The sequence below is a fragment of the Tetrahymena thermophila genome, assembly GCF_000189635.1.
Source record: "Tetrahymena thermophila SB210 genomic scaffold scf_8254431, whole genome shotgun sequence".
In the NCBI taxonomy this organism is placed as follows: domain Eukaryota; phylum Ciliophora; class Oligohymenophorea; order Hymenostomatida; family Tetrahymenidae; genus Tetrahymena; species Tetrahymena thermophila.
The window spans coordinates 93,219-118,388 of NW_002476212.1; the positions used below are offsets into that span (position 1 = coordinate 93,219).

The window sequence follows — 25,170 nt, forward strand, 5'->3', positions numbered from 1 at the left end:
AAAGAACATATATTTTCATATGATCATATATACATATATAGTTAGATCTTTTATATTATCACATAAAAATAGTGAAAATTCATACAGTGAATTATTTGCCACTATTAGTAAACATTAAATTTAATATTCCAAAATAAATTTTGCAAAGAACGTTTTTGCATGGAAGAAATAACATTAATAAAAAGTAAGATCAAAGAAAAATAAAGTTTATTTTAATAAAAATAATAGCTAATAATATGAAATCAATTTAAAATTTAATTTATGGAAGCAAACTAAATTAGATCAATCAATCAATAAAAACTTTAGAAAGTAAATCAATTAAAAAAACCAAAACCGGTATTGTGTTAACTAACTAAGCAAGTGATGTATTATAAAAATCAAACGAAATATGTAATAATAATTCATACGAAATTTTTTCAGTCAATCAATCAATTATTTCTTATCTATACTAAGACATATATAAATAAATAAATAATTGATAGAGTTAGTATATACATTTTCTGATATTGTTTTTTGATTTTATTAAATTTTTTCGTAGAAAATTAATCGGAAAATTAAAGACTCGTTTATCAGATTTAATCTTAACTCCTTATAATCTCGATTGTTTGATTGATTGATTTATAATCATTAGATTAATACTGATTTAAATCAGCTGATTTTTTGTTCATTATAAGGATAAATTATTAACTCAGTTTTCTTTATAATTAAAAATTATATTAAAAATAGAAAAAAAGTCAATAAAAAATCTGACATAAGACTTGTTTGTGACTTTCTCTGAAAACTATTTAATTTTGACAAAGAAGAAAATATCGTTTCACATACTCAACTGACTGACTGATTATGGAGGATTTTGAGATAGTTCGCACTGATGGCGAAATTTTAAAGCAAACAGAAACTATACTGGAAAAGCTAAAGCAGGAATAGGAAGTTCAAAAGAAGAATATGACTTAAGAGATGTGTGTGCTTATAGAAGAAATGGACAGTTTGCTGAAGGATAAGAGCGACTAAGAGAGAAACTATAATGCCACTAAACGTAAGATGGAGAAGAGACTTATTGATTGCTAAGAAATCATTGATACCTTACAAAAGGATCTCAAAGCTAGCGAGAGGTAACTTTAAAAAGCTAGAGGAGATCTAAGATGTGCTTAGGACAAATGTAAATAAGTAGAGGATAAATACACAGAATTACAATAGAACATCGAAAATAGCAAAAAGGAAAGCTTGCAACTCACTAAAAAAATTAATGAGCTAAACTAGCTCGTAGAATAAAAAAATAAAAAAAATACTGAACTAGAAAAGCTCTACACCGAGGAGCGCAACAAGAATGATGTAAACTCCTACTTAAAGGACTACGTTGAATTCTTAGAAAGTGAAATACAACTTGAAAAGAAACGCAAAGAATCTATTGAATTTAAAGATAAAGTTATTTAGTAGCTCAACTAAGATCATGCTGCTGTTGTAGCTGAGTTGAATGAAAAGATAGCTGAATAACTTAAGGAAATAGAGTCTCTTAAAGTTACCATCTAAAAGAAGGATCAGACTATAATTGAGGATTTGTCTACAATAATGAAGTAGCAGATTAAAATCAATATCCTAAATGGTTCATTGAGTAAACCAAGTTAGCTAGCTATCTGCTAAACTGACTCTAATCTAAATCACTCAACTAATTCTTCTGAAATTAGTGATTAACAAAGCGAAGTAGAGCAAGCCGCTGAAGAAAAAGATCCTAACGTAGATGAGGAAGAAAGCATCAGCTCCCAACCATATGTTTTACCTTCCAAAAAACTTGTTCTTATCAATGATCCCTCAAGTGCTACTAACTTCATTTCATGCATGACAGGTCTAGAAGACTAGAACCAAAAGCTGAAAAAAGAAATAGAGAGCTGGGAGAAGCTCTTCAAGACAATTGATATTGATACTTACTTAATCTAAATAGAAAACCAAGTAGATGAACTCCACAAGAAGAATATCTACGAAAGCAGAAACTCAATTTTAAAGAAACAGCTAGAACTTACCCTTAGAGGTATAAGATAATTATGTGATTACCACTATATTGACATGGAGTATAAAATTTGAAGCAACTCACTCCACCTCAATAATCAATAACTAACTATAACTCAGTTAAAATCAAATTAAAACAAGTTATTGATTAAACAACCAACCTTCCTTCCTTTTTTTAATAATCAATCAATCAAATCAAATCAAATAATTTGCACCAAAAATAGTCAGTTTTTGATTAATTCGAGATTATATAAATACTACCATTATTTTTTACTTTACTACCTCTTTGATAATAACTACTACTATATTAAGAAATACTACACAAAAACCAATTCCCTTATTAAAAAAGAAGCTTCTTTCTTATTAATTTTAAAAAGAAGCTTTTTTCGATTGAATATTGACTGGCTGGCAATAATAACCAAACAAAAAATCAGGGTCATGATTTTAACAATAAACTAGTAGTACAAACAAACTTCTACTCGCTCGTTTCTCCCTTACTCGTGATTCATTAATAGTCACGCAAGATTGAAAAGGTAATAAAGTTTGAAAAATCAATTATCAATCAAAAATTATTTAAAGTCTAAAAAACAAATATTTTTATTTTTTTTAAATTCCTATTAATGCATATTTCTATATATACTGCATATTGACCTATTTCTTGCAAAAACAAAACAATTCTGTCCTTTTTTAAAATTCTTTTATATAGCAAATTTCTTCATTTTAATTTATAAAACGCTTACATAATATTAATAATTTATTCATATATTTTTTTTTTCATTTAAAGAAGATACGATATAAAACTTCAAATTAATAATTTATAAACATATATTTTTATGCTACTTGATTCATTTTTTATATTTATTTTATTTCTAAATGAAATAAGCAAGAAAATATTTTAAAAAAAATTGTAAAAATAAGGAATAATCATAGATATTTGATTTAAAAATTAATTAGCTGATAATTTTAACTTAATATTATAAGCACTTCATATGAATGTAATCATTTCTAAAATCATTTAACTTAGTAAATTTTTTTAAAATTAATTGAAAAGTATTTTACAAATCAAAACTTAAATATCCTTAAAAAATATGTCTTTTCCATTAATATATTTAAGCTAAAAGAATTTAATAATTTTATTACTAGTTAAGCCTAGTTCATATTTTATACTTCTTTGATTGATTCGAAAAAACTTTATCTTTTTATTAATTCTTTAAATTAAAGATCTAAAAAAAATAATTATACATCTATAAAATACACTAAAATCAAGCATTCACACTAGTACAATAATGAAAAGATCTATCAATATCAATTTACCATTTTTTATTTATACAATTATATTTGAATAGATTTATTTCTACCATAAAATTAACATCCCTAATTAATTACTTTATTAATATAATACTGTTTGTGATCTAAATGTTAAATAATTTAGATTTTATCTGATTTATCATACTAATTAAAATAATTTAATTGTAATTAAAATTATTAAATATAACTTATTTTAAAAAACTTATTCCCAAATTCTATTTATTAAAATGAATTAAAAAAAATTCATTTTTAGTAATTGAAGTTGAGATAGATATTTGAAAACATATAATTTTAAAATACATATAAATGCAAACATTATTGTTTTCATTAATTTGTAATAAATGAATGGACAATCAATCATTCATACTAACAAAAAAAAAATAAGAAAAACGTATAGCCTAAAAAAAATACATACATTTTTTGATTAATTCAATTGAGATGCAAATTAATATTTAAGAAACGAGATCAAATCAAACAAAAAAAATACATAGAAACTCTAAAAACTAATTACCATGAAAAAGAGTATTTATATTATTCTGTTGATTTCGCTCTTGATTTTATAATGCTTTAGTTTAAAGATGAAAACTCACTAAGAGGCAGCAGCCGCTGGGGGTAAAACACCTGAGTAAATTGAAGAGGAAGAAGAGCTGAGAAAGTAAAAAGAAGAAGAAGCCGCAAAATTAAGGGAAGAACTTAAGACTGTAATAGATGAAGAGAAAATGAAAGAAATCATGGCTACTGAACTAGAACCTGTTCATGAATAACTTAAAGAACAAAGTTCTAAATTAGATGATAGTGTTAAAGAAATCACTAAAGATGTACACAAATAAATGAAAAAGATGTCTAAGGAATTAACTAAAAATGTTGATAAAATGGCTAGACATTTAAGTAAAAAAATGACTGATGTTAAAGAGATTGTAGAAGAAAGTTAAGAATCAAATTAACAATTGACAATAATTATTTTGGAATCTCAGTTAGAGGAACTGAAAAATGAATAAATTATTTTAGAAGAAGAAATCGATAAACTAAAACAAGAACTACCTCAAATATCTTCAGTTTGTGATCAATATTTTAGCTGTAATGAATGCTCTAAAGACCCTAAATGTGGTTGGTGTAATATGGAATAAAAGTGTGTGGAAGGTGATAACATTGGTCCACTTTATATTACTTGTAATTTTTATAATTATAATTATTGTGCTGGTGCTGAGTGCTCTGCGTTCACTGATTGCAATGTAATAAAAAATAGACATATTTTTATAAAAATATTTCAAATTATCGTTTTTTGTTACTCTTTCTATGATTTGAAAACCTAGCAAATATAAAACACAAATTTTAATGAAGCTATTTTTTAATTATATAGAGTTGTTTGAGTAACTTAAACTGTGGTTGGTGCAATGATAAAAAAAGATTTATTGAAGGATGCATTTCAAGTGATAATCATGGATGTCCTGTTGAAGGCTGGTATCACTAAGAAAATGAAGACCTAAATATCTGTCCAAGCAAAAAGGCATTCTTAGATAATGCTGATAAGAGTTTAACTCCTGAATAAAAAGAAGAGTAAGCTGAAAATAAAGAATTATAAAACCTAATTGATGATGAAATAGAATAGGAAAAAGAAGAAAGAGAAAATGAATAAGAAAACTAAACCCCTACTGAAAAATAAATTATTTTTAAGAAGGTAATTTATTTATATTTGCATCTTATCTTATTTTTGAAGAGATTATAATTATATTTTTATATCCAAAGAAACAAAAGCAGCTTGAACAAAAAGAGAAAAGGTTATCTAAGGTTAAATAGACTATTAATGAGATTGAATCCAGGATAGAAGAAATAAGAAAGAAATTCGAAGAATAAAAGAAAGCTGATGAAGAAGAAGATGAAAAGCTTCCAGACTTAAAATCTCCAGAAGAATTTTTTGATACACACGAAAATAAAGAAACTAGCCTCTCTGACGGAGAAAATGATGGTGAATAATCAGAAGCTAAGGATGTAGATACTGAAGAAGAAGAAGAAACAGAATCTGAAACTGAAGAAGAAAGTTCTGAAGACGATAAAGAAAAAGATGAAGAATCAGAGGAGGATAAAGAAGAAAAGTCTGATAATGATGAAGAAGAAAAAGATGAAGAATCAAAAGAGAGTGAAAATTCAGATGAAGAAACTGAAGAAGAGAAAGAATAAAAAGAAGATGATGACAAAGAAGAAGAAGAAAAAGAAGATGAAGAAACTGAGAAAGAGGAAGATAAAGAAGATGGAGAAACTGAGAAAGAAGAAGAAAAAGAATCAGAAGAGGAAAAAAAAGATGACTCAGATAAAACTACATAAATAAATATTGAGAATGCAGATGAAAATTCTAATATATCTGATTTATTAACATTTGTTTAAATAGGCAATGGAAAAATGGTTTTAAAGAAAAACTAAAAATATAGACCAATAGTATTATAAAAAAGAAGTGTTATTAAAAGAAAGCACAAATTAAACAGTAGATTACATTAAAAAAGAGAATATTAAGTTTAAGTATGATTTAAGTACCATCAATTAATTTCTAAAATCTTAATCCTTTCATTTATGTTTTTGTTAATGTTTTACTTTAAAATATAAATCAATTTATCAATAAGCAAAAAAAATTAGCTCATTCAGATTCAATTTTTTTATTGATATTTATAAAATATGTTTGCTTTCTATATTTATTTGATTAAGTTTGTTTCTTAGAATATTCCCAAAAAGTTGAAATAAAAGGTTTTTTAAAAATCCTATTGAAACAATGATTAAAAAATATTTAACTATTTATACTAACTCTCTTGTAAACAAACTAGTAAAATACTTTATAATTCTGATGATTAAATTAATTCATAATTTATATTTAATCATTTACAACAAATAATCGCTTAAAATAAATGTATCTACAAAGGTTTTAGTTTACTTTTTTAATAATAACCACCTAAATATAATATCTATTCTTTTATTCATAAAAAAATTGTTTTATTTTAATAAAATAATTATATTGCTTTCATATAGTATGAAAAAAATCGATCTAGACAACTAAATAGCTTGTCATTCATGTTTAGTTTTATTTTTTTTAATCATATCGTCAATTTGGCTACTGAAGCTAGTAGATGGCTTAAATAGTGAGGGGATAGTCAAAAGAATCCAAACTGTAAAAATAAATATATGGAAGAGGATCAAACCATAAATAGCAGTTCTGAGGTTTCCCTTAATAGTATCTGGTAAGAAATCGAAATTATCCATTTTGTATTTATATTGAAAGTAGTTTACTTTTTCTTTTGATGAGATATTTATCTTTTAATTATTTTTTATTAATTTCTTAGTATTAAAGTAAAGTAAATTTAATATATATATATCTTTCTACTAAATATTTTCAATATAATTTCTTCATTTATTATGCATAGAATTGTTACACGCTTTTTTCGATGTAGAAAACCCTTCAAAATTTCATTTATATAAATATATTAATTAATATATCTTTTTCATTACATTTATTTTTTTGATATTAATTAAATTTAAGATTTGAAAATAAATAAATAAATAATTATTTTATAATACTTATTTTTTAATCATGAATGAGGTCATTTGCTATGACCTCATTTCAAGCCAGCTAAATATTAATTAAAAATACGTAGCTTAAAAAGAACATACTAGATTTAAGAATAAAATCCATGTCTTAGGAAATTTATTGTGAAAATACTCTAAATAACGATAGTAGCAATTAAAATATAAATATTCATTTTTAAAATAAAGAGAAAAGATTTTGATTTGAGAGATATTAGAAGAATAGCATTTAGACATATAAAAATATAGTAAGATCAGTGTATAAGGTAATTTAATAAATAAATATTTACAATTTTAAATTTATAAGTAAATAGATAATAAATATAGGTGTTAAATATGGAAAAAGAAAGAATTGTACCTGAAGGAGCTCCTGATTCTTGTCCAGGAGTCAAATCTCAATTAGCAGGAAAGGTAGAGCCTTGCTCTGGATGCCCACATTAACCCAACTGTGCTTTAGGAAATCCAAACTTAGATGGTAGAATCATTCCTGAAGAAGCACCATCTTAATGTCCAGGCACTTAATCTAACTTAGCTGGCCATACAGTAGTATGTTCAGGATGCCCCCATTAACCAAACTGTGCTTCAAAAGCTTTAAATGTCCATTACAAATTAGTTCCTGATAATGCTCCAACTTAATGTCCTGGTACTCTTTCTCAAGATGCAGGAAAAGTAAACTCTTGTTCAGGATGCCCTAATTAATAAAAATGTAATAGTGGATAATCAAATACTATTCAAGAGCATAAGAAGTTAGTTCCAGATAATGCACCATAAAACTGTCCTGGAGTTGATTCATAAAATGCAGGAAAAACTGAAGTTTGTGTATCTTGCCCTCATTAACCTAACTGCGCTTTAGGCAAACTTGGAGTTCATGGCAAAGTTGTTCCTGTTGATGCTCCTGAATAATGCCCTGGAACATAAGCCTAAAATGCAGGTAAAACACCAGTTTGCTCAGGATGTCCTCATCAACCTGATTGTGCTGCTGGTAAGTAAGCAAATATCACTGCTGATAAGAAAATCGTCCCAGTTAATGCTAATACTGGTTGTGTAGGAACTCAGTCATAATAAGCAGGTACTGCTTCTTCATGTGCAGGCTGTCCTAATAAAGCTAAATGTTCTAGTTAAAATACAGAAGAAAATAAAGTTGTACCAGACAATGCAAACGAAGGTTGTCCTGGAACGTAAAATAAAGAAGCAGGTAAAATGTCTGCTTGCTAAGGATGCCCCAACCAGCAAATTTGTGCTTCTGGAAAAGCAAACGAACCTGATCCAGCTCTTAAAGACGTAGAAAGAAGAATGAAATTAGTCAAGCACAAAATTCTAGTTCTTTCAGGTAAAGGTGGTGTTGGTAAGAGTACAGTTTCCTCTTAACTAGCTTTCTAATTAGCAAATCTTGGTTATGAAGTTGGCTTGTTAGATATTGATATTTGTGGTCCTTCAATTCCTAGAATGTTGGGATTACTTGATCACGAAGTTCATAATAGTGCTGATGGTTGGAGTCCTGTTTATGTAGAAGATAATTTAGGTGTTATGTCCATAGGATTTTTATTAGGCAATCAAGATGATGCAGTTGTTTGGAGAGGTCCTCGTAAGAATGGTTTGATTAAACAATTTTTGACAGATGTTAATTGGGGAGAATTGGATTATCTTATTATCGATACTCCTCCTGGAACTTCTGATGAACACATCAGCTGTGTCTAATACTTGTAACCTGGTGAAGGAGATGGTGCTATTGTAGTTACCACTCCTTAAGAAGTTAGTCTTTAAGATGTCAGAAAAGAATTGAGTTTCTGTTAAAAGACTAAAACAAATATACTCGGTGTTGTTGAAAACATGAGTGGTTTCATTTGTCCTGGCTGCAAGTGCGAAAGTCAGATTTTCCCTCCTGTAACTGGTGGTGCTGCTAAAATGTGCTAAGATTATAAGATTGATCTCTTAGGTAAAGTACCTCTCGAACCTAAGGTCTTAATCTGCACAGAAAAGGGTAAATCAATTGTCAAAGAGCATCCAGATTCTGTAGCAGCTAAGGTCTACTAACATATTGCAGAAAGAGTAACTCAAACACTAAAAGTAGAATTACCAAAGTGAATGAATCAGTGATTAATTACTGTAAGAGTTTATATTTGTAATAGGAAGAAATATTTTGAAGTTTTTTTATTAGAAAGCTATTATTTATATCCTGTCTAAATTATATGAAAATAAATCAAGAATTTTCTAAAAATTTTACTAATTTAAAATAAAAATTTGTAAGTATTTTTTTTTCATAGGCACAATAATTTTAAGTTCGAAAAAGCATTTAAAATTGAAAAAAAATTATTTTAATAAAAAGTACAAAAAGGTGATCATAAAAGTTTTTTTAATTTTATTAGCAAAGATATAAATCTTATTCATAAAGTGTCTAAACAAGAATTTGTTATTAAATTATCAGTTTTTATTAGAAAAAATAAGAAATAAAAATTTCATCTATCTATCAATCAAAAAAAGCTTAATTATATCAAGTAGACTCTATTGAATATTCCATAGCATTTTTAATTCATTTTATTTACTCATTACTAAAATTTAGAAATACAAAAAAAGAGCTAACAACTATGGAAAAAAATGGAAAAATTTAGTAGAAAATTCTCATTTTTAGAGTTAAAGTGATTAATTTTGACAATAAATTGTTAAATTGGTAGAAAAAAACCAATTTTATAATACAAAGGAGACATTAATTAGTAAATGGATAGTCATTCTGCAAAATTTATTTTATGATTTTTTTGTTTTTTTTGTTTATATTTGATGCTATTATAAGGGTAAATTTAAAAGTCATCTATTAATTAAATATTCATTAAATAAATAAATAGATATATAGTAAAACTTGCATTTATTAAAAATATTAAGAAGCTAATTTAAGCATAAAAAAGGGAGAAGAAATTTTCGTTTTTAAAAAGCAATAAACAAAAAAAGTCAAAAGCAACAAAAATATTTTATGAGTCAATTAGAATTAAGCTGCGTTTAAGGAGGTGTTAACCCCCTTTATAAATGTTTTGCCTTAGGCAAAGCTGTTAAGGAAGCTTGCTTTTATGCTTGCTCCAATAGCATTATTGTGAACAATATCAATAAGGTTACTAATTATTTTACTTTAAGTGGACATTCAGATCGCGTTAACTTTGTAAAAACTATAAATAATTTTTCTGAGCGTTAGCTTATTGTTTCAGGAAGCAGTGATTCCAATTTAATAATTTGGGAAGGTAAACTTTCTAACCTATTTATCAAGGAAAATTGGTCTATTAAGCATAAATTTAATCTCAATCACTCTGTTTCATTTGCCACTGTTTTAGAATACTCTCCTAATCTTGCATATGTCGTAGCTGGTAATATTATGGGTGATGTCTATATTATAAAGATAAGCGATGAATCTAATCAAAGTTTAATTATGGATAGCATCACATTTGGACATCATTTTACATAAGAATGCACTGCACTTATCCGCCACAATCCTAATAAAGATGAATTTTTGATAGCTTTAGGAGGTTTAGACTTCACTGTTCATATCTATCACACTGATTTAAAGAAATATACAGCTCCAGTAGATGGTAAAAATACTATGGAAAGAGGTACTTTGTTTGAATACAAAGTTAGTCTTAAAGGACATGAAAATGCAATTACTGATTTGTAGGTCTTAAAACAAAAAAAAGACACTCATGAAGAATGGATTATTGCCAGCTCTTCTAAAGATACTTATGTTCGTTTATGGAGATTTAGTGAGCTCTTAGAAGATGAGACTATTAAGTAAATTTCTGAATTCTAAAATAAGCAAACTTAAAGATTCGTTTTAGGCGATAAGAAGTATTTTATCACTTTAGAAAGTGTTTTGAGCGGACACGGTGAAGCAGTAGTCTGTCTTGACTGGGGTTTGTACAAAGGAGAAACTGCACTTATCTCTGCATCATTTGATTTTAACATTATATTATGGACCAAGGATAAAGACACAGGTAATAAAATAATTCATCAATAAATAACCTTTTTATCATAAAAACAATGAATACATTTTATCCACACTATAATTTTTATTTTAATTAAATTATTGAAAAATAAAATAGAATAATTATATATTTTTTCTATTTATAGATATTTGGTTAACCTCATACAGATTAGGTTAGGTAACAGGAAGCAAGTATGCCTTTTTCCAAGCTACCTTTAATGCTGATTACACATAGATTTTTTCTTACACATACACAGGTTCATTTTACTTATGGGAATACAATTAAGAAAAGGGAATTTGGGATTCTAAACCAACTGTTAGTGGCCACTTCAATTAGGTATTTGATTTGGATTGGAGCACTAAAGGAGATTTCTTAGTATCTTGTGGTTTAGATTAAACAACAAGAATTATCACTTAATCTTCTTAAACTCAATCCTGGCATGAAATTTCTCGTGCATAAGTAAGTTTATTAAAATTGTAAAATAAATTAATCTAATAAATAACCCTTATTTAAAAGATTCACGGTTACGATATCAATAGCATTAAATGCTATCCTGTTTAACTTGAAAATAAAAATATTTGTGACACTCTTATTTGCGGAGCTGACGAAAAAGTTGTTAGATTATTTGAACCTCCTGCAGCTTTTGTGAATGCAGTTAATCAAATGTCCAACACAGATTTACATTTATACTTCTAAGACGATAATCAAGAAAAGAAATATTTGGATTAAAAGCAGTTAGAAAAGGGTATCTTTGAATACCAAGTTTCCTAAGAAGGTAAATTATTAATTCATTTTCATTTATTTTTATATTTGAATAAAATTTTTTTAATCATTGATATGATTTTATCATTCACAAATTATTTAAATTAATTTTACTTTTTAAATCTTATTTTAGGTGGTGCTCAAGTTCTCGGTCTTATGATTAAAGCTATTAAACTTGAACCAGATTTTGACCCTTCTAAATACGTAGATCCTGAAGATGAAGGTGGTTTGATTTCAGATAAAATTTAATCTATTGAAGATAAAAAGAAAGAAGAAGAACTTTTTTCTTAGAAGGTAAAAAATAATTTTTTTAATAAAAAAAATATTAATAATTGAAATAATAATTATAATTAATAAATTATAGCACGATTTTACTCAACCTCCTATTGAAGATTACTTGATAAAGCATACCTTATGGCCTGAATTGAATAAGTTATATGGACATGGTTATGAATTAAAGTGTGTCAGCTGCAGCAATGATGGCAAATTAATTGCAAGTTGCTCAAAATCTTAAACAAAAGAAAATGCATGTGTGATTTTCTGGAATCCTACTAACTATTAAATTTATTCCAAGTTAGAATATCACAATTTCACTATTAACCAGATGGAATTCTCACCCAGTGATGAATACTTTGCAACTGTTTCCAAAGATAGATCTTTAGCATTATTTAAAAAGAATTATCTTGACGAAGCTAAAAAGGAATTAAACTTCAAAGAACCTTACGCTCTATACTATAATGATAAATCCCATACAAGAATTATTTATAGCGCAGCTTTCTCACATGATGAGAAATTTATTGCCACAGGTGCAAGAGATAAGAGAATCAAAATTCACTCAATATTAGATAAAAAGGTTATATTTAATAAAGTATTAAGTAGCACTATTACTGCATTAGCATTTGCTCCTATATCATATAAAAATGAAAACTCATACCTTATTATTGTTGGCTACGAAGAAGGAGGAATGGAATTATATGAATTCGAAAGTAACACTAATCAACTCAATCTGATTGATAAGCCACACGAGTTTATCGGACATACAAATACAATCAGTAGGATTAAATTCAGAAAGAATTATAAGCCTAACATTAACAGCAAAATTCTTCAATTTGCTACTTGTTCACTTGATCACACAGTCCGTGTTTTCAATTTCAAGATTAATTGAAAATTATAAAAATAATAACTTTATTTATTTTGTAATTTATTCATAAAATGTTTAAAATAAATCTTTTAAATATTCATTTTATTTTTAGTATTAAGAGGGGGTACTAAAAAAAATTTTTTTAGGTAGAATAGCAAGGTCAATTTTATTATCATTTTATTAAAGATATTTCAAAAATAATTTAGTATTTAGTAATATCCTCCCTAAACTTATTAGTTTTAGTTAATAAAAAAATTTTTCTAATTAAAGAATAGAATCAATTTTTAGTTATAGTATTAAATATTAAAGCTTGTTTAACATTCTTTATGAATAATTAGCTTTAGCGATTAAAATTATAAAAATATTGTGGTCAATATTTATTTAAAAAAGATCAATAAATTTACGTAAAAATTTTGTTTACTTTTAATTCACCTTTATATTTAAGTAAGTAAAATGTTAAAAAATTGATTTAAGTAATTATAAAAATGCAAATCTAGTTGTTTTGAGAAAAAAAATAATAAAATTTTATGATCATAAATAAATAGATAGATAGAAAAGATATCAAATTTACAAACATTAAATTTTACACAAATTAGAGAAACAATTTATAATTGAGTTTTTGATAAATAAATATTTGACAGATTAATTTACTATTTTGATTTTTTAAGAAATTAAATATGGCACAACTCAATTAGGAAACTTAAAATTAGCTTTAAGAGTTCAACTCTATTATAAAATTATTAGAATTAAAAGACAAAGATAAATTAGGCATATAATCTCTACCAAAAGGTAAGTATTAGCTATATATCTTAAGCCAACTAGAATTAAAAACTATTTTTTGACCAAAAGAAAAAAAATTAGCTATTTTGCAACTAAGAGAAAAAATCTAAGTTAAAAACGATTTTAACAATTATGGAAAGAATTCTGAGGAGATAACAGAATATTTTATTCAAAAAATGGAGTTAAATGCTTAGTTTGAGGATATAATTGCTTTTTATGAATGGATATCTTATCAAATCAAATACAACTAAAAATTAGATCATTTAGAGCAATCAGGAGGAGTTGATGCTATCATTTTTGCTCTTACATAGTATGGATCTTTAAAGCATGATAGTGCAAAAAAGTTATTTCTTCTACATATTCTTAAAATACTTACAGTCGACTACAAAGATGTTTTCGAAGATAGCACTATTTTCCTTGATAAATTAATTTAGTCAGATCTTGTACATTCTTTTCCTGAAATGCTTACCCCTGGTCAGGTATAGATTTTTAACTAAATAGTTTACTACTAATTTTAATGAATTTATATAATATATATATATTTTAATTGCATATTTGTTTATAAATAGAATGAAATAAATAGCTTGCTGTTAATTTTGATGGATCAGATTTCATGGTATAGTGAAGAAGCTTTAAAGTTTATTTTAGAAGGATTTGAGGCTTTATAACAGAAAAATAACTATCCAAATAAGTTTACACCTTTAACAATAGTTCTAAGTAAATCAAAAAGCTCAATATTTACATAGAATATGTGTTCTTTCTTGAATTCAATGTGTTAAGCTTTCTAGAATCATTTTAAAAATATCTAAATAATTGATGACTTTCAAAATTCAGGCCTATTAGATCTATTGACAGTCGTAAAATAATTTTTAATATAATTAGGATTTAATAAATATGTTAATATAGTAAGCTGTGAATAATATTTAATAAGGTTAATTTATTATCGATGATTGCTATTTTATTAGAGAAGATTATTATGGGGTTTCTGGAGAAGAAATATTTTTTGTAGCAGATTTTGAAAGAAGAGAGTTTAACTGTAATAAATTTTTTTACAAGAAAGATTAAAATGAAGGTGACTTCTAAAGTTAAATAATTACTTTATTTATCTAAATCCACTAGCTTCAAGATAAGTAAGATAAACTTAAATTATTTTACATAATATTTAAATTATGCTTTTATTATAAATAGATCAGTAAGCCTTACATTTTAGTTAGTGGTTCAAAAAGTTAAATTTATTGGAAATATATATATATTAGGTAAATCGTATGAGGGAAAGAGAAGCATAATATCAAAAGGAATTATAAGCCATTTAGTAAAAAAAAGTGTAATATAATTCTGTCATTAAAGAAGAATAAGAAGAAGAATATGTAGAGAAAGTTAAAGGCTCTTAAAAATAAGCACAGCTCGAAGAGAGATTCAAAGTAAAATTTAAATTAAAAATAATTAATTATATAATAAACAATAAAATAATTTAACGTTATTTGCAGAGTGAGATTCAAATGAGAGAAAAGGAAAAAATGGAATAAAATCATAGTTAGGATAATGATATGAAAAAAGGTTTTGGTAGATAAAATGGAATAGGAAAAGAAAAATCTGAAGAAAAAAATCAATTATGGTAAACACAATAAAAGATTTAAGCACTTGAAAAAGAGATTGAAAGACTAAACCAGAAGCTGAAATAGCAGGATTCGTAGGAACAAGTTTCTTAAAATATTTTGAAACAGCAATTCCTCTAAGGGTAGTTACTGGAGAATTAAAAATTAGAAGAAAAGGAAAAAATTATTTCAAAATATAAATAGGAAAACATTTAGCTTTTAGTAATTTATTCTTTTGGTTTTCTTAACATTTTAAATTTATTTTATTTGTTAAAAGACAAAAGTGAGTGAATTAGAGCAATCAAAATAATAGGCACTAGAATAGTTGTCTCTTTCTAAGTAACAAAGCTAGTTGTAGAATCAAATAAATCAATAAATGTAAAAAAATGAAGAACTAAGTGAAAAAATTAAATAGCTGAATGAGAATTTAAGCAGTGTTACTTTCAAATATGAAGAATATAAATCATCAAAAGAGAAAGAAATCTCTTAATTGAATTTAACTTTGTCTGCTATAAAAGCAAAGCAATCTGTTTCAGAAGAAAATAAAAATAACATTTTAGAATAAAATTAAATAATGAATTTGAGATTATCAAAATTAGATTCAGCCTCTAAATAGCTAGACTCTATTGCAAATAATCACTCAAAAGAATCTGTTATTAAATTAGTTGAATCCTAATTTTTATAAGAGATATCAGATTTAAAAGAATAAAATTAATTACTTCAATCATAAATTAATAAATTAAAATCAAACTAAAACCAATAAAATATTGATAAATTATCAATTCCTGAAAATCCCTAGATACCTGTAGCTCCTTTACTTGGTTCTTAGTATCCTTCTTAATTAGCAGTCCCATAAGCTCCAAATTTAGGAATTCCTTAAGCTCCTTAAATACCAGGAATTCCCTAAGCTCCTTAGATACCTGGAATCCCTCAGGTTTCTTAAATTCCAGGAATTCCTTAGGCTCCTTAAATAGCAGGAATTCCTTAAGCACCTTAATTATTTGGTATTCCTTAAGCCCCATAAATCCCAGGAATACCTCAAGCTCCTTAAATACCTGGCATTCCTTAAGCTCCTTAAATACCTGGCATTCCTTAAGCTCCTTAAATTCCTGGAATTCCTCTAGCTCCTTAAATACCTGGCATTCCTTAAGCTCCTTAAATACCTGGAGTTCCTCAAGCTCCACTAATACCAGGAATACCATAAGCTCCCAATTTTAGTGCTCCTCCTGCACCACAAATTAATGGAATAGGAATTCCGCCTGTTCCTTAATTAGGTATACCTTCAGTACCTTCTTTACCAGGTTTTGGTGCACCTGCTGCCCCAAGTTTAAATATCCCTGGGGCTCCAATAGCTATGGCACCTATTTTACCAGGTTTAATGGCCCCTTAAGTTTAGTAAGGAATAAAACCAAAAAAAAACCCTGGAATTCCAATGAAAGGAGTTAATTGGCAAACTTTGAAGTTTTAAGACATATAAGGTACAATATGGGAAAAGGTTAAAGAAGAAAATATAGCTCTTGAAGAAGAATATTTAAAGTAGACTTTCAGTTAGAAAGCTACTTTATAAAAGGCATAGAATACAACTTAGTAAAATCCAGAATAGCAAGCATCAGTAAATATTTTTAAATGATGGAAAATTTTTTATTAATTATTTTTTTTGAAAGAAAAAAATTACATTCTTAACATTGGAAAGGCAGTAAAGTGTTTTACTTATACTAGGTAAAATCAAACTAAAAGGTGAACAAATTGCAGAGATGTTAATCAGCTGTGATCCAACTAGGCTTACTTAAAATCTAATTACTTCGTTGCTAGCCTCTTTGCCAAACGAATAAGAGATGATAATGGTTTAATCTTATGATGGAAAAATTGAAAATTTAGGTGATGCAGAAAAGTAAAATTTTCTTCATTATGTCTTGTATTAATTTAAATTTACAGATATTTTAAAGCTTTGGAAAAAGTAAATGGGTATGAAGAAAGACTGCAAGCATTAAAATTCAAAAATTTATATCCAGAAACAAAGGAGTTTTTAACATCTAAAACCACATTGATAGCCCAATTTTTAGACTCTCTTTTAAATGACCAAAGAATTACAATTATATTGGAAAATGCTCTTGCTCTTGGTAATTACATGAATGGAACAGGTTTTAAAGGAGGTGCCTGGGGTTTTAAATTTTCAAATATTGATAAAATGGTAGAAGTAAAATCAATGGATGGCAAAGTGAATCTTCTTATGTATATGATAAGCAATATAGAGAAAAAAGAGGTATTTAAATTAGTTTTTATTTATTTATCATGCCAACAAGTATTTTTGTAAAAGGGTAAAGAAATAGTTAAAGTTGATGAAGACTTGAAAATTTTAGATGAATGCACTAAAACACCAATCAATTAGTTAATTTCAGAAATTGCAGACTTAAAGAGAGGAGTTAAAACCTTGGAAAAATCTATTAAAGTGCAGACTTCTAACGAACAAGATAAAATCAAGGAATAAATAGAGCCATTTTACTTGCAAGTATAGCCTGAAATTACTGAATTAGAAAAGCAAGTTAAAGATCTAGAAGCAAAATATAAAACTGTAGCTGAATTTTTCTGTGAAGATCCCAGAAAGCTACCTTCTGATGAATTTGCTAAATAAGTACTCATTTTTAAAAAATCATGCATAACAGCAAAGATTTAGAATAAAAACCTAAAAAGATGAAATAATTAATTTGCCAAAAAAAAATTAGAGATTTTAAGATTAAAAATTATTCTAAAATAAAATATAAATTAATTATGTAATTTATTTATCATTTTTATATATAGTTAGCAATTAGTGTTTTGTATAATTATCAGAATAATTAGGTCTGTTAAAATTTTTTATTTGATTTTTATTTAAGATCATCAAATCTTACAAAATTCTAACTTGTGATGCAATAAGCTCATTACATAGACGCAAACATTTACTTGAAAATTTGAAAAGATGCATAAAAAAATCAATTAAATTGAGAGGAAAACTCCTTTTTATAATTTAAAATAAATAAATAAAATAGTTTGGATATTAATTTTTACAACCAAAAAAAGTAAATTTTAAAAACTAGGTAAAGAAAATATCGAACGAAGAATACTAACTATTTAACTAGCTAAAAAATAAATTAACTCAGTCTGAAATCAGCTTATTTATTAAAGTGCATTTGGCCTCCAAATTTATGTCCAACTTAGTTATTAAAATGCTAAGCAAAACAGGATGCACACTTTGTGAGTAGAGCGTTCCTTTCCTTAAGCAGATGAAACAAAAATTTCCTCTAGCATCCTTCAGAGTTGTTAACATCGATAACTTAGCAGAGTATAAATAATTCAAAAATGAAGTACCTGTAGTCCTAATTAATGAGCAAGTTTTTTCAAAATTTTAAGTAAACTAAAAGCTTTTAGAAGACGCTATTTCATATAAGTACAAAAATATAGAGTAAGGTGACAGCAAGTAGTGAAGTAAGTAAAGCTCTAATCTATTTCAAGTTTGTGATTAGTTTTCTAGCAAGCTGTAAAGTAGACAAGCAAGCAAGCAAACTAACAAATAAATAATAATCAAATTTTGGAAATTTCTTTTTCAGATTACTTTTCCTGGTTATAAACTAGCTCGAAATTTAAAGAAAAAAATCAACCCACCGGGGAATCGAACCCCGACCTCGAGAGCCGGAATCTCATGCCCTACCATTGGACCAATGGGCTGTCTTACAATAGTTATGTGATATTTTTCAAATGGATTTATGATGAAATAAATTAATCGAAAAACTATTTAATAAGCTTAAATCATAAATTTACAAAAAAAAAAAACACCATTAAAAAAAAATTTAAACTTAAATTATAAATTTTACTGATTTCACAGAAAAAACATAAATTGAAAAAAATATTTGGAAAGAAAATTTAATAATAAAGTATTTGTATATTTATTTTAATGTGGATGTAGATGCTATAAAATTATTTATCTATTTTAAATTTTAAGATTTTTAATTATCAGTCAACTTGGCCAGCCAACGAGCCATTCAATTTGAAATAGTAAAGCCAAAATTATCTGGATAAAATTTTAAAAATCCATAAGGGATTCTAGGAGATAATTTAATGGATAAAGTTCTTAATTTTGTTTTTACTGTGGGAGCATATTAATCGAGTAAATTTAAATGTAATCGCTCATTGATTAAGTGGGTCCAGTAGTTTCCCAAAGCAGGTACTGAACTAGTTGTACTTGTAAATAAATTAGTTTAATTATGATCACTTATTTGGTCAACTACATTATTTACAAAAATAATAGCTGTTTGCTTTTCATGAGCTATTTTTTTGAAAATATTGACTAAGTTAAATAAAAATTATTGTTTTAATTTGAATTCTTCAATTTAGCTGGCTAAGTCATATATATTATCTATAACAATTAACCTAACTTTGCTATACTTATTGTAGAATTCTTATAAATCCTCATTGATAAATTCTTCTAGCTTAAAATTTTCAGTTATGAACACCTCTTGGAATTAATCCAAGCAACTCATTATTTTTTAATCACTATATTCGTTTCTCTGCTTAATTCCATCTAAGGTTTATTAAATAATTGTTATAATAATTTATTCATTTTATATATCTAAATATAAAGAATACCTATAATTTAATTTATTCTTATCTGATGAGGTTTTTTAGATGTTGAAATATAAATACTACAAACTTTTTAATCGCTTTTTTCTGATATAATTGCCTATTTTAAATAAATATTCATTATAGTAATAATAAAATTAAAATTATTTTTTCATTACGTTTAGTGCGAATTATAAGGCTAGTGATGTTTTACAAGATTAATCTGGTCCATATATTTCAGTAATAATCCCAGTCCTAATTCCTTTACTAACATTATTTTAATTGAAATGATTACAAATCCATTCTTTTCGAGAATATTAAATATGTAAGTTACCTTAGCAATTTATCAATTTCATTTATTCCAGAAGCTATGAATAAATCTTACTAATTATTTCCTTAGTTTTCTAAATATTATAATGCACTGATTCCTATCTATTATTATAAGTTTATTTATTCAAAAGTTTTTAATTGTATGTGATCTAAATTTATTTTTTATTATTGGTATTCAATGTTTTCATCCTATAATTATATTTATTCAGCCATTATAGCATCTGCAATAATAGTATCTTAATCTAATTATTGTTCTTCCTCTATCATTTACTAATCTATTATTGTGTTGTCGTTCATTTTTTTCTAATCTTTCTATCTATCTTATGATTATTTTTATTATTAACTTATTCAAAATAAAGAAGATTTGCGCAATTATTTTAATTGCAAATAACTAAATCCTGCTAACAAATAAAAGATTCCAACAAATTCTGATAGAAGTTAGCATTTATTATGAATCTTTGAATTAAATTTTGAATATTTTTTGACTTTAAAAAAAGACTAAAATAATGTTAATTTTTGAACAATATAAATCCTTAATAATATCCAATATATTAATTTATAATTTGGTAAAATGAATCATTTCAAAACACTTATTTAATTGCTTACTATATTATCTACTTACTTACAAATTTATTTTTATACATTTTTTTATAATTAATTAATTAAATTTTTATATATTTAATTATTTATTTTTATCAGTTTTCAATGAATAGGCAAAGAGTCTTTTGGAGGAGCTGACATTTCCCTTTGGCTATTTAAGTTATGTGATATCTCTTAGACAGACGTGTTATGTGCATTTTATAGCTTTCTTCTACTTTATCTTTACATGATTTTCTTTTTTAAATTTTCAATTTCTAGCTAAGTGCTGCTTTTTTCTGTTCCAACTTAGCTTAATCTGTCATTTACTGAAGAAATTTCTTCATTTGTTTGATCTTTCATTTAACTTTGCTATTGGTTTTAATACTCAGAATATTGATCGTCATTAGACCTAAATGTGCTTTTACTTTTGATTTGAACTTCTTAGTCTGCATTTTTCAATTAGCAAAAATTTTAATTTTCGTCAGATTACAAATTTTTTAGAGTTTCTCCTAATCCTTTAAGAGTGTCTGAAAATAATTTTTATGATTAATTATAATTGGAGGAATTAGAATTGTAATTAGACACTTTAAAAGGATTAGAGTTTCTTCTGTTTTTTATTATTTCTTGATTGAATGGGTCAGAAGAGCCGCTTTAGTAGTTTGAATCGACATTCATTTTTGAACTACAATCTTAAGGAAGTTGAGAAAACGTTCCTACAAGATAATTTTAATTTTGTTGAGTTGAAAAACTTCCTGTTAATTCCTGTGAAACATAAGGAATATTGTTATTTCTTTAAGATTCTAAACTATTTCTGTGCATATGGTTAGAACTATAATTTTCTATTTAAGAAGATTTGCTATCAAAGAATGATCCTCCTACAGAAGAAATTTTATTTAAACCAGCTTAATTTGTTGAGCATTCTGTAAATTATCCAAATATATTTTCTTATTATAAAGGATAACTGTCTATAAAATTAAACTATTCCTTTTAGTGACTAGTTACTTAGTTGTATTGTTACTTAATTTACTATGCTGACTAATTGACATTAGCTAGTTATTATATATTCTAGCTAATATGCTCTTGAGAATGCAATTAATTTACACCATTATTGGCAGTAATGCTTCTACTAGATTCAGATATTCTTAGTGAATTATTTAGTAAACATTACTAATAAAAGCTATCCATGCTTTCTTTAGTGTTAATTCTTTAGCATTCATTAAGAGATATTTACTAATTTTTTTATTTATTTGTTTAAATACTATTTTTTTAATCTTAAATATTTTATTTGAGTTGAATCTATTGAAGTGGGTTGTTATTGTGATTTAATAACTGCTTATTAATAATAGCTTCTATTTCATTTTCATTTTGTTCTCCTAGCTATGGAATATGTAAAGATTGAGTTTGAAGATTAATGCTACTAAAACTTTACTTTAACAAATGTTAAGTACCGTTAGAAATTTATTCAAATTAATCATCATTCAACTTATTTGACCTATTTTATTACTGTAAACTTATCTTTTACTGTTGCTACTTAACATTTATAGAAGATTGGGATCTCCCCAAAGAATTAGAAGATTAAATTTAACTGTTTTATTGCTTTTTTTGTCTTAAAATGTTAGTAGGTTCTTCCAATTATATCCCTCTTTTCTTAAAATTATGATTATTATTAAGTTTGTTGTTAGAGCCATTTCTTTGATATTGTTGTTACTCTATTATTTAATAATAACATTTTAATTTTAATGAAAATATTATCAAACATTAATGCTGCAAAAATATAGATAGAAATTGATTTTGAAAATTAAATGAACAAGTTTGAGAGGTTAAATATTTTTTTTGGGTGTTTAAAAATTTTTAATTTTTAATTAATTATAAATTAAATAATTTGACTGAATAGGAAATTTTCATATTCTGCCTAACCCTGGCTGGTAAATATTTTAATATTTTTGATTGTTTTTGATAATTTTCCAAAAAAGTTAAATCTAATGCGTTTAAAAAGTATTTTAAAAGCAAGTTATTCTCTTTTATAGTAAAAATCAGACTAAATAATCTTAAATACCTTAAGTTCCTTTGATTGTCAATACTTTTTTGCCTTTTTGAGAAGGTTGTTTGTTCATTTGATGAATAGGATCAAATCTTGATTCATGCTGATTTTGTACCTATTATACTATGTTTTAGTTATAATTATTTATGTCTTAGATTATTGGATTAAGACAAAGCAGAATAGGATTCAAATTTTGGCTTATTTGGCTCAAGATTTTTTCATCTTATTTATAAAAAAATTAAGGATTTATTTAAATTTTTGAAATTATTAATAAGTAAGTATACATGAAGCTTTAGGAGTTTCTATTTTTTGCTAAATTATTTATATAATACTAACAAGATTTGTTAAGATTAATGAAATACTTTCGTTTCTTTAGAGGTTTTCTTAGATTATCCTTGAAGATATTCTCTTTTCTTAGGCTACTATAAATTAAAGTCCTTTTATTTTTTGAATATACTCTTCTAAATGATGTTTTTGTTATTTATCCTATTCGAATTGTTACTTTAAATTTTTATTTTCTTGCTCTATAGTTTTTAGTCTATTTTTATACTGCATTAACTCATTATTACTCTAACGAAGATCTTTTTTCAACTAGTTGAGCTCATTTGATTTTTAAATTAGAGTCAGATTTTCTATTGTATTTCCTGTACTGGGATTAGATTAAGAGGCACAAAAGTTGTTATTTTAATAACTTACTTCACAGTTGTTGTTATTATTATTGTTAATTTAATTATTATTTTCGGAAGATGAAAATGTTTGAAGCTAATTGTTGGAATCTGCAGAAATTTGGATCTTTTAATAAGCTTTTTAATTATTGTTTTACTTTACCTAACTGTTGTTAGAGCTGATAATTTACTTTTAATTTAGCTGTTAAGCTTGATTGCAATTATTTTTTGAATTTTAAACTGAATTAATTTGTCTTGATATTAAATGATTCTAAGATTCGTTAATTTAATTGTGTGAATTATTATTATTAATATATGGGTTTTCATTAAATGATAAGGCTTATTTAGTTTTATGAGCGCATTAAGAGAGGCCAGCAGGACTGATAGAAATAAAATTAGAAGATTCATTTATGCTAATATTACTTTATGATATATTCTAATTTAATAGGTGAGAAATATTAATGCAACTTGATGAATCAGGTGCTTGTTTCATATTATCTAATTAGATTAATTAGTTATTCTGTAACCAATTATTAAGCTAAATAGAATTGCTATTGCTAATATTATTTTAATTCTTGGAGCTTGCCATCAAAAAACTTTAATTGTTTGAGCTATCAAGTGAGTAATTAGAATAGGTACTTTCACTTCTTTTTTTTTACAAATCCTAAAAACCATCATTGTGTTTAGTAGAAAGATCTAATGATTGTCTTTATTGTTAAGCTTATAAATTAGAACTTGATTGCTTGTTTTTTTTGGCCACTGAATTAAAATTATTACTCATTATCTATTAATAAATATTTTTGGATTGGGTTATATTCTATTTTTATTTTGAAGGTTAGACAATACTTGAGTGTTGTGCTTACTGGCTATTTTAGTTAATTTTACGAAAGGTTTCTTGCTGCTAGTTGAGTGAAGACTAATTATTTACTAAGTTAGAATAGTTTAAATTGTAGTTTTCTTTATTTTCCTAACTGTAAACAGACGCATTATGGCCATAATTTAATTATTTTTATTGGTTTTTAAGATTTATTTATGAAAAATCTAAATTGCGATTTAAATTATTGAAATGGTCTTCTTAGATGGTTTAATGTTGATTATTCGAAATAAATTTATTCCTATTGCTGCTATCCTAAGAATTTCTAGAGGATATACTTGAACTTTTATTTTAATTGAATGAAGAAATGTCTTTGTAGTGACTTCCGTTTGAAGAACACCCTGAATTTTATATGCTCAAACTCTTATTAGCCCTTACTTTTGCATAAGATGAAGAGCAGTTGTTATTTTTCAGCATTCTTTTGGTTAAAAAGTAAGAGCTTGATTGATTTTTGTTATGTTTACCTATATTTTATTCAAACTAATAATTTTTTGATTATAAAGATATTATTCGTAAAATTTTTGTTTAGAGCAATTGATTTAAAAAATAACGAACTTATTTTTTAATTATTTATTTATTTATTTAACTAACCTTTAGAATATAAAAGATAATTTTTTTTAATTTGAATTATTTCAACTACTCTCTTTGAATATTTATATTTTTGAATTTAAAGGTATTTCTTTAAAGCTAAAAAAATTCATAAAACTAAATATTTTTATCAATTTTACAATAATCAACTATTTATAAGCTTCAATTTCATTGATAACATTTGTATTTACTAATTTCATATTCTAATTTTTATAATGTTATGTTTTAAAAATAAATATATTTAATACCAATCAATTTAATAATTTTATATTGATAATTAGTTTTTATAGATGACAATAAAAATCATTCAATAGATAATATTACAAATATTTTTGATTATAATGTAATTTTATTGTAATAAACATATCAATCGATAGAGTTTTT

At 25.6% G+C, this 25,170-nt stretch overlaps 9 protein-coding genes across 9 annotated transcripts; 6 read left to right on the plus strand and 3 right to left on the minus strand. All coding sequences in view use genetic code 6, as the record gives it.

The window, feature by feature from the left end:
- Positions 1–840: 840 nt before the first annotated feature.
- Positions 841–2,076, plus strand: TTHERM_00312190 (hypothetical protein; the record flags this gene model as incomplete). Its single annotated transcript, XM_001033401.3, has 1 exon — positions 841–2,076. One exon carries the CDS (start codon positions 841–843, stop codon positions 2,074–2,076), a length of 1,236 nt encoding a protein of 411 aa, XP_001033401.1.
- A 1,745-nt stretch (positions 2,077–3,821) lies between these two features.
- TTHERM_00312200 (plexin repeat protein) lies at positions 3,822–5,829 on the plus strand (the record flags this gene model as incomplete). Its single annotated transcript, XM_001033402.2, has 3 exons — positions 3,822–4,541; positions 4,670–4,987; positions 5,056–5,829. The coding sequence occupies 3 exons, from the start codon at positions 3,822–3,824 to the stop codon at positions 5,827–5,829; spliced, it is 1,812 nt and encodes a 603-aa protein (XP_001033402.2).
- A 531-nt stretch (positions 5,830–6,360) lies between these two features.
- TTHERM_00312210 (transmembrane protein, putative) lies at positions 6,361–6,555 on the minus strand (the record flags this gene model as incomplete). Its single annotated transcript, XM_001033403.1, has 1 exon — positions 6,361–6,555. One exon carries the CDS (start codon positions 6,553–6,555, stop codon positions 6,361–6,363), a length of 195 nt encoding a protein of 64 aa, XP_001033403.1.
- A 657-nt stretch (positions 6,556–7,212) lies between these two features.
- On the plus strand, positions 7,213–8,961 carry TTHERM_00312220 (cytosolic Fe-S cluster assembly factor nubp1 protein; the record flags this gene model as incomplete). The annotated part of the gene is made up of 1 exon (XM_001033404.1): positions 7,213–8,961. One exon carries the CDS (start codon positions 7,213–7,215, stop codon positions 8,959–8,961), a length of 1,749 nt encoding a protein of 582 aa, XP_001033404.1.
- An 880-nt stretch (positions 8,962–9,841) lies between these two features.
- TTHERM_00312230 (elongator complex protein) lies at positions 9,842–12,765 on the plus strand (the record flags this gene model as incomplete). Its single annotated transcript, XM_001033405.3, has 5 exons — positions 9,842–10,847; positions 10,984–11,297; positions 11,355–11,613; positions 11,734–11,894; positions 11,965–12,765. 5 exons carry the CDS (start codon positions 9,842–9,844, stop codon positions 12,763–12,765), a joined length of 2,541 nt encoding a protein of 846 aa, XP_001033405.1.
- Positions 12,766–13,418: 653 nt separating this feature from the next.
- On the plus strand, positions 13,419–17,811 carry TTHERM_00312240 (formin-like 2 domain protein; the record flags this gene model as incomplete). Its single annotated transcript, XM_001033406.2, has 11 exons — positions 13,419–13,530; positions 13,591–14,000; positions 14,091–14,378; positions 14,428–14,651; positions 14,710–14,713; positions 14,778–14,942; positions 15,009–15,338; positions 15,394–16,728; positions 16,781–17,007; positions 17,052–17,379; positions 17,434–17,811. 11 exons carry the CDS (start codon positions 13,419–13,421, stop codon positions 17,809–17,811), a joined length of 3,801 nt encoding a protein of 1,266 aa, XP_001033406.2.
- Positions 17,812–18,319: 508 nt separating this feature from the next.
- On the plus strand, positions 18,320–18,577 carry TTHERM_000312259 (hypothetical protein; the record flags this gene model as incomplete). Its single annotated transcript, XM_012799721.1, has 1 exon — positions 18,320–18,577. The coding sequence occupies one exon, from the start codon at positions 18,320–18,322 to the stop codon at positions 18,575–18,577; it is 258 nt and encodes an 85-aa protein (XP_012655175.1).
- A 555-nt stretch (positions 18,578–19,132) lies between these two features.
- Positions 19,133–20,336, minus strand: TTHERM_00312260 (archaeal ATPase; the record flags this gene model as incomplete). Its single annotated transcript, XM_001033407.2, has 4 exons — positions 19,133–19,671; positions 19,737–19,830; positions 19,889–19,976; positions 20,044–20,336. The coding sequence occupies 4 exons, from the start codon at positions 20,334–20,336 to the stop codon at positions 19,133–19,135; spliced, it is 1,014 nt and encodes a 337-aa protein (XP_001033407.2).
- Positions 20,337–20,741: 405 nt separating this feature from the next.
- Positions 20,742–24,615, minus strand: TTHERM_00312270 (hypothetical protein; the record flags this gene model as incomplete). Its single annotated transcript, XM_001033408.3, has 3 exons — positions 20,742–22,327; positions 22,675–22,881; positions 22,944–24,615. The coding sequence occupies 3 exons, from the start codon at positions 24,613–24,615 to the stop codon at positions 20,742–20,744; spliced, it is 3,465 nt and encodes a 1,154-aa protein (XP_001033408.1).
- Between the last annotated feature and the right edge of the window lie 555 nt (positions 24,616–25,170).